This window comes from Peromyscus maniculatus, chromosome 5 (genome assembly GCF_049852395.1).
Source record: "Peromyscus maniculatus bairdii isolate BWxNUB_F1_BW_parent chromosome 5, HU_Pman_BW_mat_3.1, whole genome shotgun sequence".
Taxonomy (NCBI): domain Eukaryota; kingdom Metazoa; phylum Chordata; class Mammalia; order Rodentia; family Cricetidae; genus Peromyscus; species Peromyscus maniculatus.
Genome location: NC_134856.1, coordinates 136503031 through 136521184, shown reverse-complemented (window position 1 = coordinate 136521184; position 18154 = coordinate 136503031). Strand labels below are relative to the sequence as shown.

Genomic DNA, 18154 nt, shown 5'->3' with positions numbered 1-18154 from the left:
TGCCTAGCCACTGGCCAATCAGTGTTTTATTTATTGACCAATCAGAGTAATTTGACATACAGACCATCCCACAGCACAACACAACCTTTAAAACCCTTCGGAATGCAGCTCACTGTCAGAGCACAGGCCCGAATCTGACGGCAGCACAGCAAGGCCGGGCCAACAACAACAAAAACATACAATTACAATGTTTATGACTAGGGCTGGAGGGATAGCTCAACAGCTCAAGGCAACTGCTGTCTGCTCTTGCAGACAGTTCCCAACACTCACGGGGCAGCTCACAACTGCCTGGATCTCCAGGGGATCAGATTCCCTTTTCTGGCCTCTGCAGGTACCAGATATGCGCATGGTACACAGACAGATACGCAGGTAGGATGTGCATACACATACAATAGAAATAAATAAATCTAAACAAAAAAGAGATGAGTACAAGTTGCATAGACTATAAACTCTTTTTAAAAACCATTCATTTGTGTAACTCCCCGACCCCACTCAGTGTCAGAGATTCGCGGCTAGGCAAGCATTCTGTCATTGATCTACACTACTGTACCCCACATGTATGAACTTGAACTGTTTCTTCCCTTATTATTTGTATGTATGTTAACTCAAAAATGGATAAGGATGGCTACCACTTTTGGGCCTTGGGTTAAAACTTTTAAAAATAAGACAGGCAGTGGTGGCCCATACCTTTGATCCCAGTACTCGGGAGGCAGAGGCAGGCAGATCTCTGTGAGTTCAAGGCCAGCTTGGTCTACAGAATGAGATTCAGGACAGGCACCAAAGCTATGCAGAGAAACCTTGTATTGAAAAAACCAAAAATAAAATGTGCAGTCTTAACATTAGACAATTCAATTCCATTCATTTTATTTTTAGGATGTTTTCATTTTTCAGGACAGAATGACACAAATACAAGTCACAGTCCTTTAGGCAGGCTGAGATCACTTTATCTACTCCTCTCAAAGTAATAGCCCAGTCCCACAAGAGGGATTATAAATGCCAGAAGTTAGGGGAAAGGTATAAGACTGGATTTCTAATTAAACAAGAAAAACTGTTAATGACATTGTTATTCTATTTGGTTACTCATACCAGTACTGATACAAAGTCAACCCTTTTAAATCAGGGCAACTAATAAGTTGGTTTTCTGTAAAGTAAAAGAATTTCATAAAGATATAAACCAATTTGTCCCCTTTAGAGACACTGTAATGTAGAAGAGAAATTGTTTTCACTTTGTAAACTTCTTCTGAGTTCTTCGGATTTCAGGGTACTTCAGAACCCCAATAATCAATCAGTTCATGACAAAAAATGAAAGTGAAAAAGTAGACACAGAGATCTGTGAAGACTTCGCCCATCTTGCTATAGGTATCCATGGACCGATTTATCACTTCAGCAGGGATTCCAGACAGCAGCAGCGCAGCCGTCAGCACTGTGGTCTTTATCTTCTTCTCACCCTGCACCAAGAAGAGACAAGTCAACCATATGCCCTGAGCAGACTGCATGTGCTCTAGACAGCCACGTGGATGCTGCTCTCTCTCCTCACTGCTTTCAAAACTGCTAATGAAGTCAAAACAACACACGCACATTTACTGAGCATAGAACAGGGAAATCAGCAAATTACCAGGCAACAGCAGATAACATAACCTCCAGCAAGTTTAGAGCTGTGTCATTTTGGCCAGGCTGGTGGCACACAGCTTTAATCCCAGCACTTGGGAGGCAGAGGCAAGTAGATCTCTGAGTTTAGGCCAGTTTAGTATCACTGTTCCAGGACAGCCAGGGTTCTGTAGAGAGACCCTGCCCCCAAATAAACAGATAAATAAATAACTGTGTTATTTTGGAAGCAAGACATAAGTAACAACTTTAGAGACATTTAACACAAAGTAAGAAACAAGAACAATGTTACTAGTCAGGATATAAATACCTACACATGAACGAACTGATGACGTGTGACGTTGGGATTCAAGTGGCACACACTGCTCTTATGTAAACAAAGCACAAGGAAGTGGTTCTGGAAGTCCTGATGCCCAGCACACCACCACATACAAGAGGTCTAAGGAAGGCTTTCCGAGTGGGAGGAAACCAGCCTTCACGGGGGGCAGGATCTTGTCAGGGGCAGAGGAGAAACCTATTGTAAGCTGACTCTCACAACAAAAGCCAGAAGCAGAAGAATGTTAGGTGTGTCACTGCAAACAAAATCACAGGGACCCCCACAGGACCCTGACTGCTGTACGAAGGAGCAGACACTGGTCATTCGTGGGATGGGATGTCACTGTACACTTCAGAACACTTCTGGGGAGAGAGAACATTTGTTTCTTAACTTTCTGGTCTTATTCTAAAATAGTTTCTTGAGGCAGACAGGCCTCAATCTGGCTACATATCTAAGACTTTACTGATCCTCTACCTCCACTTCCCAATGGCAGGAAGCAGAGGCATGCACTATCATGCCCAGATCATGTGGTGTTGAGGCTCAAACCCAGGCTCCATGAATGCCTGGTGCCTGGTGCCCAGTGCCCACAGAGGCCAGGGGGGACATTTAGTATCACTAAATATCCACTCACGATATGCCAATTTTAAAGACATAAAAAGCTATAAGGTTAACTAATAGAACTGAAAGGTTATGACCACAAAAAGATGCACATAAGAATATTCTTAGCAGCTTTAGTCATAATATACCAAGTACAGTGATAGCAAAGATTCCCTAGCAACAAGAGACTATAAGAAGAAAAGAAGGAAGGGAGGAAGGGAGGGAGGGAGGGAGGGAAGAAAGAAGAAAGAATGGAAAAAAGTCATACAATAAAATACTGTGCAGAGATGGTCCAGTGGTTAGGAGCTGTACTGCTCTTGCAGAGGACCTGAGTTCATTTAGCAGCATGTATGCTGAGTGGCTCATGTGCACCTATAATTCTAGCTTGAGAGAACATGAAGTCTTCTTCTAATACAATCACTCACTTGCCTGTGTGTTTGAGCACACATACAACATACACATAAAAGTAATAAAAATTAATCTTTGAAAGATAAAGGAGAATGAGCTACAGATACATCCTAAAATAGAAAAGAATTTCACACCACCATGCAGAATGATGACTTGCAAAATGTACAGGGCTAAAGGTATGGCTCTGAAGTGTATGCTTAGCGCCAGGCGACGGTGGCGCACATCTTTAATCCCAGCACTCGGGAGGCAGAGACAGGCGGATCTTTGTGAGTTTGAGGCCAGCCTGGGCTACAGAGCGAGGTCCAGGAAAGGTGCAAAGCTACATAGAGAAACCCAGTCTCAAAAAACCAAAATAAATAAATAAATAAAACATGCTTAGCAAGGTGCTGTGTCCAACCCTTAGCGCGCACACACACACACACACACACACACACACACACACACACACACAATCAAAATTTTATCAATCTGCAAACCACATTTTTTCACCTAAAAGCCCTGAGCAAGGACTACTTGGCCAAAGTGAGCTTTTATAGGCAGTCTCTTATTCTCCTTGAAGAAACATCTACACAGGGGTTCCTCAGCTCTCACCCTGCTATCCCCAAACTGCAATAGATCTGTCCTCCCCCCTCTTGTTTTTATTTTTTGAGACAAGGTTTTTCTGTGGAGTTCTGGCTGTTCTAGAACTTGCTCTGTAGACCAGGCTGGCCTTGAACTCAGGGAATTTGCCAGCCTCTGCCTCCCAAGTACTGGAATTAAAGGTGTGTGCCAAGACTACCCAGCTTTTTTTTTTTTTTTTTTGGCCTGGTAGCAAATAAAGATTTATTTATTTTATGTATACTTGTCTGTATGTACACTTGTACATCAGATCCCATAGACAGTTGTGAGCTGCCATGTGGGTGCTGGGAATTGAACTCAGGACCTCTGGAAGAGCAGCCAATGCTCTTAACCACTTGAGCCATCTCTCTAACCCAGATCTGTCTTCTTTTCCAAACGCTCCTCCTGTGATATAGCTCCATGTACAAAACATCTGCCTGGCCTGTGTTAGGCCCTAGGATTGATGCAAAATTGCTCCCCCTCCCCCACCCACAGAAAGTCATAGATCTAGATATGACTAAGCAAACAGCCACTTTTTGCACAAAAACTTGACACAAACTTTGATCATATGCTAGGTGTGGTAGCATCTGCCTGTAATCCCAGGAAGCTGGGGCAGAACAGCATCCTATGGTGGTCTGAGCCACATATCAACAATCTGATACATTCAATCACAAATAACATTATTTTTGCTTAAGTATTTCAGACATGGCCTCACTGTGTAGTCCAGGCTAGTCTCAGACTCATGCTCCTGACTCTACCTTCTGAATGGCAGGATTAGCTGCAAGCATCAGCCTGACTTACAAGGAAGTTTACCTTTGACATCAGGCAAGCCAAGCTCAGGGAGATGATGTATACATGTGGTCAAGCAGACTAGGAAAACATCAATCAGCTCAACATCATTCTGCTCCATAATTGTCGTCAAATAATTCTCATTCTCAACATTAAAGTGAATTGCTATCATGTGTCCAAAAAAGGGCACAGTAAAACAACCGAATTCGTTTACTTTCTTACCAACAGAAAGAATTACTAAATTTGCTAATGAATCTGAAGATCAGCCCTGGCAGGTAAGCCACTTTGAATGTTTTCATTCCATTGATTGATTTGTGTACAGATGTGGAGGTCAGAGGGCATCTGCATTGTAGGCCACTCTCTGCTCCTCCATGTGAGTCCTAGCAATCAGACTCAGGCAGCTTGGTGAAAACCGTCTTCACCCGAGGAGCCATCTTGTGGCCCTAACCCTGGGGCTCTGACTCAGATCATTGTCACCTGTGTTTCCCTTAAGTTCTTTTTGTTTTTTTGTTTTTTGTTTTTTTTTCAATAAAAAAAAAAAATTAATTTTTGCTGAGCGGTGGTGGCGCACCCCTTTAATCCCAGCACTTGGGAGGCAGAGGCAGGTGGATCTCTGTAAGTTGGAGGCCAGCCTGGGCTACAGAGTGAGATCCAGGACAGGCACCAAAGCTACACAGAGAAACCCTGTCTCGAAAAAACAAACAAAAAATTAATTTTTATTTTTTAATTATGTATATGTGTCTGTGTATAGGTTTGTGCATATAAGTGCAGGTACCCACAGTGGCCAGAGGAGTTGGATCCCACTGTAGCTGGCATTACAGGCAATTGTGAACCACCTGACGTGGGTGCTGGGAATCAAGCCTGAGTCCTCTGAACCAGTGTGTGTTCTTAACCACTGAGCCATCTGCCCAGCCCTTAAGTGCTTTTTTTTTTCTTCTGAGACAGTTTCCCTGTGTAGCCTTGGCTGTCCTGGAACTCACTTTGTAGACCAGTAGACCAAGCTGGCCTCAAACTCACAGAGATCCACCTGCCTGGATTAAAGGTATGCACCACCACTGCCCAGCAGCCCTTAGGTTCTTAAAATAAGTTAGTCAGGAGCCATCAAGATAGTTCAGCAGGTAAATGGATTGCTTGAAAGCCTGGAAAGTGAGTTTGTTCCCTAGGAGAGAACCAACTCCCAAAAGATGTCCTCTGACTTGCACAAAATCACATCCACACTCACATGTCATACATACACACACAAGTATATGCACACACAAATAAATTAGATTGTTAACAATTACTTAGTCATGAGTCAACCTAAATATTAATTAAGAAAAGACTTAAATTTACCTTCGGAAAATATTTGTATAGTCCCATGTACGCAAGTTGCAAAGTAAGAAATGGAGCGAATATAGACTGTGAAGACAGAAAATAAAATTAAGTATTTCCAATAGAATCACTGATATCATAAGTCAACTTAACAAAAGCTATAAATTCCAAGCAAAACATTACAGGAAAATATTGAATGCAGCATCTGAAAGTATTCTTGTTTCTGTAGAAGACTAAGAGAAGTAGAGTCTCGTTCTCTAGAAAACACGTTCCTCGAGTCATGTGATTCTTTCGGTGCTTCTCCTCCCAATGTGTTCTCTCGTACAGACATTTATTTTCTTTTTATGAGACGGTTTCACTATGTGGAGACTCGCTATGTAGAGGCTAGCCTTGAACTCATGATCCTACTGTCTCAGACTTCAGAGTGCTAGCATTAAAGGCTGCACTACCGTACCAGACCAAACCTAGAGAATTAAAGATGCAATAACATCTCCACCATCACTGCCTGGCTGACAGACTATTCTTAACAGTTCGGCAGTATGACATCCTCAACAAAATGAAGAAGACCAAAATGGCACTTAATTTACACAATTATTTCTAAGATGTAAAAGGTTATGAAGGGGGCCAAAGAACAAACAGTGCTGTGTGGCAAGAAGCTAACAACTGATTATCTGATGGTGAAGATAACCATAAAACCAAAACAACAAATCCTTCACATACAAATGAAGCACAGGGGGCTGGAGAGATGGCTCAGAGGTTAAGAGCACTGGCTGTTCTCTCAGAGGTCCTGAGTTCAATCCCCAGCACCCACATGGTGGCTCACACAATCATCTGTAATGAGATCTAGTGCCCTCTCCTGGCCTGCAGGAGTACATGCAGGCAGAGTACTGTATGCATAATAAATAAATAAATCTTAAAAAACAAATGAGGCACAGGGGCTGGAAAGAGCACTTACTGCTCTTGTAGAGGACCCGGGTTCAATCCCAGGGCCCACGTGGTGGCAGCCACGTGGTGGCTTACAAACACCTGTAACTCTGGTAGAGGAGCTGTGTCACCCTCTTCTGACTCTGCAGGAACCCAGTATACACAAAGTGCACAGACACACATGCAGGCACAACACTCTTACACATAAAATAAACCAATCCATTTGTAAAAAAAAGGTGTAGCTGTTAAAGCACGACAACACAGACCCTTGGATAAAAGAGCAGCTCTTGGCTCATATGCTGTTAGCATGAGACAATGAAATCTGTTGAACAGATTATATTTTAGAAAATACCTCATAAAAGCAGGTGTTTGTTTGTTTGCCTATTTTTTTTTTCTTGTTTTTTTGAGACAGGGTTTCTCTGTATGGCCCTGGTTGTTCCGGAACTCACTCTGTAGTCCAGGCTGGCCTCAAACTAAAGAGATCCACCTGCCTCTGCCTCCCTAGTACCGGGATTAAAGGCGGGCACCACTACACTTAGCTGCATAAAAGCAGATTTTAAAATGTTTCACCTAATGATGTAGATCTTAGTTGTCTGAAGATTTTACGTGTGTATCTGGTACATAGTAAGTATTCTTAAAAAGTCTTCTAAATGGACCCACTTCAAATCAAACACATTCAGAGGCTGGAGCAGCGGCCGGGTGGGTAAGAGCACCTGGGTTCAGTTCCCAGCACCCACATGGGGGCTCACAACTGCCTGTGATTCCAGTTCCAGAGAATCTGACTCCCTCTTCTGACCTGAGTACACACTAGGCATACACATGGTGTACATACACACAAGGAGGTAAAACACAAAAATAAATTAATAATAAATCTTTTGAAAAAAATTTTAAATCATGACACTGATCTCTGGCCTGTGTCTTCTGCACTCTTCTACATCCCATAATGGACTGTTACTATAATGTTTCTACATTATACAACGCTGACACACCTTCTGGGTTGTAGACAACTACCTACACACAGGCCCACAAGAAGTATATTTCAATGTCTCAAACTACTTGGAAAATTACACATAAAATAGTACACATAGGCATCTGGCCTTTCGGTTCTGGAATGAAACTGCCTGGGTTTCACCCCACCTGTCAGTTGCTGTGTGACCCTGGTTTAGTCTGAGTCTTCACTCCTTCATGGGTTCAAACAACATATAATGCATAAAGACGAAACTTAAATGAATTAATATTAGGAAAGCATTTAAAATGGTACCTGGTATGTAGACAGATTTTAGTAATTACTACTAATGGGCTCTCATTCACTAACTAGGTTAAAGAACAGGATTTATGCCAGGTGGTAGTGGCGGCAGCACACACCTTTAATCCCAGCACTCGGGAGGCAGAGGCAGGCGGATCTTTGTGAGTTCGAGGCCAGCCTGGTCTACAAAGCGAGATCCAGGAAAGGTGCAAAGCTACACAGAGAAACCCTGTCTCGGGAAAAAAAACAAACAAACCAGGATTTATAATACACTTTCAATTAGCCCCATAGGTCTGTTAATGCTGGCAAGAAATCCCACTTTTATAACTCAACTTGCATTTTCCTAGTTAATAACTTGCAGCTCTTATCTTACCAAATATTTGCAAACGAAAGCTCTGACGCCGAGAGCAAGAAGAGCACACCCCACCAATCTAAATATTCGGAAAGAGTCAAATTCTTCTGTTGAACTTCCATCTTCCTGGCTGGGCTTCTCGCTGATGAGCTGTTTGCGCAGTTTCATGGCTTCCTCAAACCTGGAAAGGTACTGTTCTAGGCCGTGGTGCGACGCCCTCTGGGCCGCACCTGCTGCAGGGTCACCTCTGCTGCGATGGCGGAGCTCGACACCATCACTACTACCACACTCTGGTGGCTGGATGAGTGAGTCCAGTTTGTCTCCCAGCTGAGTGCCCTGAACCTCCGCCACAGCGCCGGGCTGGCCAGCTGTTCCACCACTGACTGAATCGCCGAGCACCACCCTCTTTGAAACGGAAGGAACGCTGAGGGAGTTCAGTTTGTCACTGTCCTGGGGCTTTGATTTTGATTGATTTTCTTCTTCTGAGGGAAAAAGAAAATTAAAGCCTGTGTATTACAATGCTCACAAGCATCTTAAACATAAATACTCAAAAATATGCTGCTAGAACTTGGTCTCTGTATCAAAATAAATCCTGACTGCAGAAAACAAGATTGGTTCTTTCTTCTTCACCTTTAGAGCAGGCCACCCTTAAAGGGCATTCTGGCTGAAGAAAGTATCCAAACTCTGTGGAGGAAATGCAACTGCTAAGCAAACAAGCAAAGATCATAAGGGATGGGGCAAGGAATAGAGACCAACTCTTCCACAGATAAAACCCAAAGACCACATATTCTAAAGACCTACTCTTCCACAGATAAAACCCAAAGACCACATATTCTAAAGACCTACTCTCTCACAGATAAAACCAAAAGACCACATATTCTAAAGACCTACTCTTCCACAGATAAAACCAAAAGACCACATATTCTAGAGATATGGCTCAATTTCTTGCAGTAGCTGATACGGATAAAAAATCATTGCAGTCTCGTAAGGTTTCTATTTTACAGTTCCATTTCTGAGTCCAGAGTGCTGTGAGCACAGGGTGTGGTGTACTACAGTCACTGCTGCCATCCTTGGGCAGCCATGAGCAGGCACTTTTAGGATGCTGTTCTGGTTTTTAAAGAGAGAACTCTAAAAATGATAAAATTTGCAAAGCAAAAGAATAAAATAAAAAAGTACCTTGAGAAAGACCAACACCAATACTTTAAGAATATCTTCAGATTAATCACTACAGAAAATGTGTCTTGCACTGTTTTAGACGATCTGGAAATGGTATCCATATGTATTGTCTAGAAGTTTAGAACTACATCACTAACGCCTCACAGAAATCTCAAGAGTTCTACCAAGTTTGCAACCAATGACTAAAAAGCCAATTACTAAAGGAAACGTTCAAGTAGGAACTTAGAGAAGCCAAGCACAGAGTCATATTCAATAAGAAAACAATATACTAGACACAAACTTTGCGTGAAAGATGAGGAGTTTCCTTTAGGGTAAATACAGTTATTGAAATGAGTGGTGTAATCTCAGCTAATGAAAGGAAATCTCAGGAGGTACATTACCTCTTTCAGGAAGACCTATAAAGAACGTCCACTCATATATATTCACCTCTCCTAGAAGATCCTAGGTGACAGTGTTGAAGGCACTGAGCACAACCACCAAGATATGACCACAGGGACCCTGATCCACAAAGGATGTCCCAGCCAATAGTTAAGGAATGACAAACTGGTGCGTAACAAGCGTTACAAAGCAAAAGGCAAAAGGTAGGCGTGAGGGGAGGAACTGGGAAGAAAAGCATTTCGAGCAGATGGGGCGCAGTGGGATGAGAAGTATGGGGACAAAATATGTAGCCTCCAAGAAGGGCGAGGAATAAGGAATAAAAGGGCTGTCCACAGATAACTGGACACGGAGAATCAGGAACGAAGGCTTTGTGGCCAGGGAGGAGACTATCTCTGGGCGAGGATCCAAGAAAATAGGAAGCAATAAGGCACCTCCTGGGGTTAAGTGACAATATAATATGGTTTCGTCACCTAGGGGGCGGGGACAGATTACTACTAGAGTGCATTTTTGGGTCAAAAGCTTTGCGGGCTTGGGGGCAGAAGGATCTTGAAGATTCAAAAGGGTGAGCGGGAGACGGGAAACCGAGGCTCTCACCGGCGCCGCTCCCGGGCCTGTGAAAGCCCATGATGCGGTTGATGCGCTGCTCGGAGTTCATGAGCAGCTTTCTCCTCCGCAGCTCCGCTCGACGCTGAGAAGCCGACAGGCCCGAGGGGGCCGCGGGCCGGTCCCCGCCGTCGGTGGACGCAGGCACTGGCTCCATGCTTTATCCGCGGGCTGGAGCGGGGTGACGCCGAAGGCGACTCCGACTTAGGGCAGGGCCGCCGAGTTCCGCCCCACTCCCACTGTGGTCCCGCCCCTAGGGGGCGGGTACTGAGGGGCGAGCATGCGCGGATGTCCTCTCAGCCGCCATGTTGAGTGAGGGCATTCCGGGTTCGAGGATTTTCGTGACCTGCTTTGGCACTGCTCTGGTTCCTTACCGCCAGGTTACCACTCAGGTGCTCTCGAAGGTGAAGAGACCGACGCCCTCCTGAAGGGTGAAATGCCAGTGGGGCACAGGTCCGTTTTATTCTCTGCCAGGAAGCAAAATGGAGGTTGCAGCGGCAGGCGCTTGTCACCAATCTTAAGCGACTTTGCTCCTAGGATACGTAATTGCGGGTGCGACGCTTTCCGAGAGTAGCCCTGGGGTTTGGTGGCGGGTGTTTGTGATTGTCATTTTTCACAGTGCATCTGCCAGGTTTTCCCAGGCGCTTCCGTGTCCGTAGTCTTCTCACTTGCAAACGTATTGCATGCTTCATTGTCCTTGTGAGGAGGACTTTGTGTTAGGTCATAGGAGGAACCTGCAGCACGCCCTCGTCTCTTGAGTTGCTCTGCATGCGTGTGTTTTTAATAGCTGTTTGGTGGTGGTGGAGTGCTGAAGGAGCGCAGAGTTAAAAGCGTTCGACACTTCCAGAGTTAGTATTTCGGGAAGGGCAAAGCTTGAGCACCGAACATTAACTGTTTCATTCCCTGTAAAACTTCGGGCCAGTTTGACATGGAGTGTTAAGTCGGTTTTTTAAGGATTAAAACCCTCAGTGTTCTCAGATCTCTGGCCCTTTGAATAAAGCGCACCTCGCCGCCAAGTGCCTTCTGTTCTCGCATAGGTGAAGAAAGCCAACCCCCTGCCTGGTGGGTGAAATGCCAGTAAGGAGCAGGTTCTTTTTATACTAATGCCAGGAAGCAAAATGGAAGTTGCAGTGACAGGCGCTTGTTGCCAGAAACTTGCTCCTTTTTTAGGGGGAGGGGATTCGAGATAGGGTTTCTCTGGGTAACAGCCCTGGCTATCCTAGAACTTGCTCTCTAGACCAGGCTGGCCTCGAATTCAGAGATCCACCTACCTCTGCCTCCTGAGTGCTGGAATTAGAGGCATATGCCAACATCACCCGGCGACCTCCCTCTCTCTTTCTCTCTCTCTCCCTCCCTCTCTCCCTCTCCCCCCCCCCGTGGCAGATTATACTGTATATTGAGATATACTGTCTCAATATGATAAGATAAAAATAGAAATTAAAAAAAAAACATACACACCCACACACCCCAAAGGTCAAAACAGAGCATACTGTTTACCTAAATTTTCTCGCTATCTAAAAGACCTTTTATTAGGTGGAACATCTTGTCATATCGACATGCAAGGAAGTTGTCAAATGTCAGAACGACCAATGAACCTAACTGGCTCCTACTACCCAAAGATGGAACAATTTAAACAGAAAAACAAATAATTGCTGGGCGGTGGTGGCACAGACTTTAATCCCAGCACATGAGAGGCAGAGGCAGGTGGATCTCTGTGAGTTCAAGGACAGCCTGGGCTGATACACAGAGAAACCCTGTCTCAAAAAAACAAGAAGAAGGAAGAGGAGGAATGAGAGAGGGAGGAGAGGGGAGGGACAAAAGAGGAGAAGAAAGAGAAGGAAAAAGAAAGAGAAAAACGAATACTCAAATAGACTGGGAGAATTCGTGTCTGCATTACAACCCTGGCCGAACACAGGGGCTGGGCTGGAGAGGTTGTTGTGCTGTCGGAAGCCTTTTAAACCCAGGAGCAGGAAAAAGAAGCAGTGTGGTTGCTGCCAGTGTGGTCCAGTTAGTGGGTTCTAGGCCAGCCGGGGCTGTATACTGAGACCCTGTTTCAAAAACCAGCCACAGTGGGTCTGGAAAGGTGACCCAGCTGTTGAGTACAGACAACTGTGGGACTTCCTGAGTCCCCAAGTTCTACTCCCAGAGTCCACATGTCAGCAAACTGTAACTCCATTCCACAGGACCTAATGCCCTCTTCTGGCCACTGTGGGCGATGCATGCACATAGTGCACAGACATGCGGGCCAGACACCCATACACAACAATAATAAGTGATTTTTAAAAATCAGCAATAGCAAAAGAAACAAAAGAATCTGATAGATGATAAATCTGAAAGCTATAACATCTTGACTATTTTTTAAAACTGTAACTGTGTGTACCATTGTGAGTCTTACTTGTTTCATTGTGTCATTTACTTGGAACCATGTTGGCACAAACATTCGTGAAGAAACTACAGCAAGCTAAGAGTCAGACACCCAGAAAATGGAAGCATGTGATATTAATTGGTTTTACCTGAGCTGAGTGTCATCTACAGCCCTGATGAACATGGGCCGACTGTACATGGGCACAGCAGATCTCTGGGAGGCAATGGAAGGGTTTTAAAGTTGGATTGTTCGGCGGCTTTTGTGCTTCTTTGGTGCAGACCTGGTACCTCTTTTGTGAAGCAGCAGCTGAGGAGACTCCCCCATGCTCACCACCCCAATGAAAAACCCAGGGAAGGAGTCAAGCCTGACCACAGTGGTCGTGTTAATTTGAAGGTAGTGGGGCAGTATGGCTCTGTCATACAGTTTAAGAGTAGAGGCATTTAGTAAACTAATGAAAGCCCATTGGGAACAACAATGTCTGTCAGTGAGGCAGGTCAGATTCCCATTTGAAAAGCACTCACCCACACAGTTGGAAGTGGAGGCCCAAGATACAATGGACTTGTTCCATCAGCAGACTGGAGGTGCATGCTGAAATGAAACTTGCTACTTTGCTCCAGAATTTTGTTCTATACCAATAGATGATCAGGTAGAAATCTGTAATTTGCCTGGCATGGTAATGCATGTCTTTAATTTCAGCATGGGGGAGGAAAAGGCATGTGGATTTCTGTGGGTTTGAGGTCAGTTTGGTCTACACAGTGAGTTGTTGACAGCCAGGGCTACATAGTGAGACCTGTCCCACAAAAACAGAAACAAAACAAAAAGCTGCTGTTTGGCCCATTCCATCGGGACTACTACTACACAGTTTTCTAGACTCTTACACTTTCCTTTTCCTAGTCCTTTACTGGAGAGAGTAACTGGTGTGTGTGTAGAAGTATATTATGCTAAAAAAAAAAAAAAAAAAAGCTGGCAGTGGTGGCACACGCCTTTAATCCCAGCACTCAGGAGGCAGAGGCAGGCGAATCTTTGTGAGTTCTAGGCCAGCCTGGGCTAAAGAGCGAGATCCAGGAAAGGCGCAAAGCTACACAGAGAAACCCTGTCTCAAAAAAAAAAAAAAAAAAAGACAAAAACAAAACAAAACAAACAACAAAAAAAAAACTAAATGTCCAATGTTGTTGTCTTAGTCACTGCTGTAATGCTGTAAAAAGACATCATGACCAAGACAACTCTTATTTAAAAAAGCACTTAGCTGAGTCTTGGTGGCACACACCTTTAATCCCAGCACTCCGGAGGCAGAGGCAGGCAGATCTTTGTGAGTTCGAGGCCAGCCTGGTCTATAGAGCAAGTCCAGGGCAGGTTCCAAAACTACACAGAGAAACCCTGTCTCCAAAAACAAAACAAAACAAAAAGTGTTTAATTGTGGCTCGCTTACAGTTTCAGAGGGTTGGTCCATTATCATCATGGTGGGAAGCATGGAGGGGAGCAGTAGCTGAGAGATACATCCTGATCTGAAAGCAAAGAGAAAGAGAGACTGGGCCTGGCATGGGCTTTTGAAACCCACCCCTTCATGACACACTTCTTTCCAAGACCATATCTACTCCAACAAGGCCACACCTGAAAGGATGGTATGGATCAGGACTCCCAAGACCAAGTTCTCAGCACAAAGGATATTTGTGCGAGAGGGAGAAAGGTCAGGGAATAAGAGACACAGACAGGAGACAGAGGACAAGGGAGAATGGGGAAGGAACAAGAGAGAGGGGGCAGGGGATTTGTCTAGCGGAGGATGACAATGGACAGAGAGGAAACAGACATGGCCCATAGGAAAATGGCAGTTTATAAAGATAAAAGGGAAACCCCCTGTTAGGATGAATTGTTCAATTTTAATTGGGCATGGTAATTAGGTGAGCCAAAGGCAGCTTTTGATTGCTGAACTTCAATACTTTGATAGCAGGACCTTGGTAGTCAGCCTCAGGAGGAGGAAGTGGCCAAATAAGGGAGTAGAACTTGGTGGCTGGCTTTAGGAACGTAACAGTGTTTAACAAGGCAGAGTGTTGTGGGATATTAGTTTAACTATGTAAAGATATGTGTTGCATTTTTTACCTTGTCTGCTGAAAGGAACCAGTTTGGTCTAATAAAAAGCTAAATGGCCAATAGCTAGGCAGGAGGTATAGGTGGGACTTCTGGGCAGAGATAATAAGTAGGAGGAGGAATTTAGGTTTGGGAAAGAAAGAAGGAAGAAAGAAAAAGAGATGCCAAGGAGACACCAAGGGCCAGACAGACTACAGGCACAGAGGAAGCAGATAAGTAGGACATATAGAATGAAAGAAAGGTAAAAAGTCCTGAGGCAAAACAGATGAATAGAAACATCAAATTAAATTAAAAGAGCTAGTGGGACAAGCCTAAGTTAAGGCCGAGCACTCATAATTAATAATAAGTTTTTTGTCTTTATTTGGGAGCTAGTTGGCAGCCCAGAGAAAATTCCAAATACAGCAGAGTGAATGGAGAAGAAGGATAAGGCCTGTCAGAGCCATGGTTGCCATGCTGGGGCTGGCCAGAGTCCCTTCAACACCTCCTAATCCTTTTCAAATAGTGCACTCCTTGGGGACTAAGCCTTTGGCTGTATGAGCCGGAGGGAGCCATTCTTACATTTTGGTTAATGTCCAATGGAGATGGTATTGGGAAAGTTCCTTGAAAATACCCCCCTTCCCCTTTAGTGGCATGCTCATTCAGCTTTTATTTTATTATTTTTTAATGTGTTGAGTGTTTTACCTGCATGTATTTATCCATCATGTGCATGCAGTTTCTGCAGAGGCCGGAAGAGGACATCAGAGCCTCTGGAACTGGATCTGATGTTTATAAATGGTTTTGAGCTACTATGATGTGGGTGCGGGGACTGAACTGCAGTCCCCGGAAAAAGTAACAGATGCTCCTTACCATTGAGCCACCTCTCCAGTCCCCTCATTCAGCTCTTTTTGTTGTTGTTGATGAGACAGGTTCTCTCTCCTGAGCCCTGGCTGTCCTAAAACTCGCTCTGCAGACCAGGCTGGCCTCAAACTCAGAGATTTGTCTGCCTCTGCCACCTGAGTGGTAAATTATTTTCAATTTGTTGCTGTTGTTGTTTGTTCATTTGTTTGTTGTTTCGAATCAGGGGTTTTCTGTATAAAAATCTGCCAGCACCATTTGGTGGTAAATGATTTTCTTAACAACAGCAAAACTCCAACAACATAAAACTCGTTATATACCAATCTGGGCAGTGGTGGCACCCACCTTTAATCCCAGCACTCGGGAGGCAGAGGCAGGCGGATCTCTGTGAGTTTGAGGCCAACCTGATTTACAGAGTGAGTTCCAGGACAGCTAGGACTACACAGAGAAACCCTGTCTCAAAAAACAAACAAAAAAAACAAGACCACCACCAACAAACCCTCCTTGTATACCTTGTTTAGTCAGAGAATTGCATTTTGTCTTTTTGGAGTTGGGGGGGTCTTTTGTGGGAGGTTGAGACAGGGTCTCACTCAGTAGCTCTGGCCTGGGACTCACTGTGTACCAGACTGGCTTCAAACTCACAGAGACCTGCCTGAGTCTGCCCCTGCCTCTGAGTGCCTAGTATGTATGGAGGCCAGAGAGGTGTCAAATCCCTGGAACCTGAGTTACAGACAATTGTGGGCCACCATGTGGATGCTAGGAATAGAACCTGGGTCCTCTGTAAGAACAGCAAGTGCTCTTAACCACTGAGCCATCTCCAGCCCCCAATTCTGTCTTTTACTAAAAACCACTGAGGCATAAAATATATGGCATAAATTACACCTCCATAGAGTTGTTCTTCAATCTGGCACAGGGTTTGAGGATTCTCTGAGAGAAATGGAGTCTATTTCTTGGTTCAGATGTTCTTACCCGAGAGAACTAGAGGTCAGGAAACTCAACAGCCATCCAAGTCATTCTGAGCCAGTGGTTCCCAGGTCCGTTGTCTCACAGTTGTGAAGAATGATGAGCAAGGACAGGAAGGAGACAGAGTTCTCTCCCTGCTCCAGTGAGGGGACTTGAAAGTGAGCTGCCCCCTGGTTCCTTGGCTGGGTCCAACTGTCCCTAGTATTGTGAGTCTGATGGGCTGGACCTGTTTGTAAAGTAGGGATTGAGTTGAGAGGCTCTGAACTGAGTGGGTGTGGGAACTCTGGGTAAGAGATAAGAGAGGAGAGCACTGTTCCAAGTTTCCAGGTCAGAGAGGGAAAAAACCAAGTGAGGGCAGCAAGGGCTGGCTGTCCATCTGGCCATTGTCTTTGCAAGACAGAGCCTTTAAAACTCACACTCTCTGGGTTAACCTTCCAGCTTCTGAGCTGAGTTTCCGGCATTTGAGTAGCTCCTGTACTGACCTTCTGATAACGCTTGTCAGGAAGCTAGCGCTGCAGATATCTCCTTCTTAGGAGATAAAGTTAGCCCTCTGCCTGTCCTGAGTTCATAGAGAAGCTGGCCTTGCCGGCTGTAACGGTTTTTCTCTCTGCCTCTTCCTTATCTAACCCTAAAAAAGAAGTGGCCTTACTCCCAATCACTGTCAATAGGCTAGAAAAAATAATTCAACAGATAGCCTGGCATGATGGTGCACATCTTTAATCCCAGCACTCAGAGGCTGAAACAGGAGACTCTTGAGTTCATAGTCAGCTTGTGCCTTGCTGGGTTGGGCCAAGGTGCCCCAGTGGATGAGGGAGATACACCATGCAGCCTCTGCGGGCAGCAGCATGACCCAGTGGGAAGTCACTAATACCATGCAGAAACAGCATCCACATCGACATGGAGAGTTTTTCATAAGATGGGGTGGGGGAGGGGAGAAAGAGAAAGGGGGAAAAGTGGAGGTGTGCATACCTCATGGTGAGAAAGGGAGGAAGGAGAAGAAGGGAGGAGGTTTCCTTAAAAGAGGCTTTACTTTACGTCAGAACACAGGGCAGGTCCCCAAGGGGCGGGCCAGAATGCCAACAGATGAAATCAAAGGAAAATGAATGTTGTATGAATTTTCCTGGGAAGATATCAACAGACGTCTATCATCATCATCATCATCATCATCATCATCATCATCATCATCATCGAGATAGGGTCTCACTTTGTAGTTCCGGCTGTCCTAGAACTCACTATGTAGACCAGGCTATCTTGAACTCACAGAGATCCACCTGCCTCTGCCTCCCAAGTGTGCCACCATGCCTGGCAAACAGACATCTATTTACCCCAGATAAGGCACCAATAATTGACCAAAGAAATGAAGTACCCACGTCTAACCTAGTGAACCAGTGAGTTTATTGGTGTTACTTACAGAGCATGGATGACGTCACCAATCAACCTTGGTCCTCCAGCATGGTGTCAATTCATAAAATCTCTCCTTTTGGATGCAGTGTGCTCTACAAAGGGTGCTTCCTGTCCCCAGTAACTGTTACTGCTTCTACAGCCTAGGAAAGGACCTTGTAGTCCTGCTGTAACTCTCTTGAGCTCCCTGAGCCTGTGAGTCGC

General features: G+C 44.8%; 1 protein-coding gene and 1 pseudogene across 1 annotated transcript; one reads left to right on the top strand and one right to left on the bottom strand.

The window, feature by feature from the left end:
* Positions 1–847: 847 nt before the first annotated feature.
* Positions 848–10459, bottom strand: Camlg (calcium modulating ligand). Its single transcript, XM_006976777.4, has 4 exons — positions 10294–10459; positions 8167–8627; positions 5645–5710; positions 848–1448 (listed from the first exon to the last, which is right to left on the bottom strand). Exons 1-4 carry the CDS (start codon positions 10457–10459, stop codon positions 1257–1259), a joined length of 885 nt encoding a protein of 294 aa, XP_006976839.1. The 3' UTR covers positions 848–1256.
* A 2267-nt stretch (positions 10460–12726) lies between these two features.
* Positions 12727–13629, top strand: LOC102928302 (small ubiquitin-related modifier 3 pseudogene; annotated as a pseudogene).
* The last annotated feature ends 4525 nt before the right edge of the window (positions 13630–18154 follow it).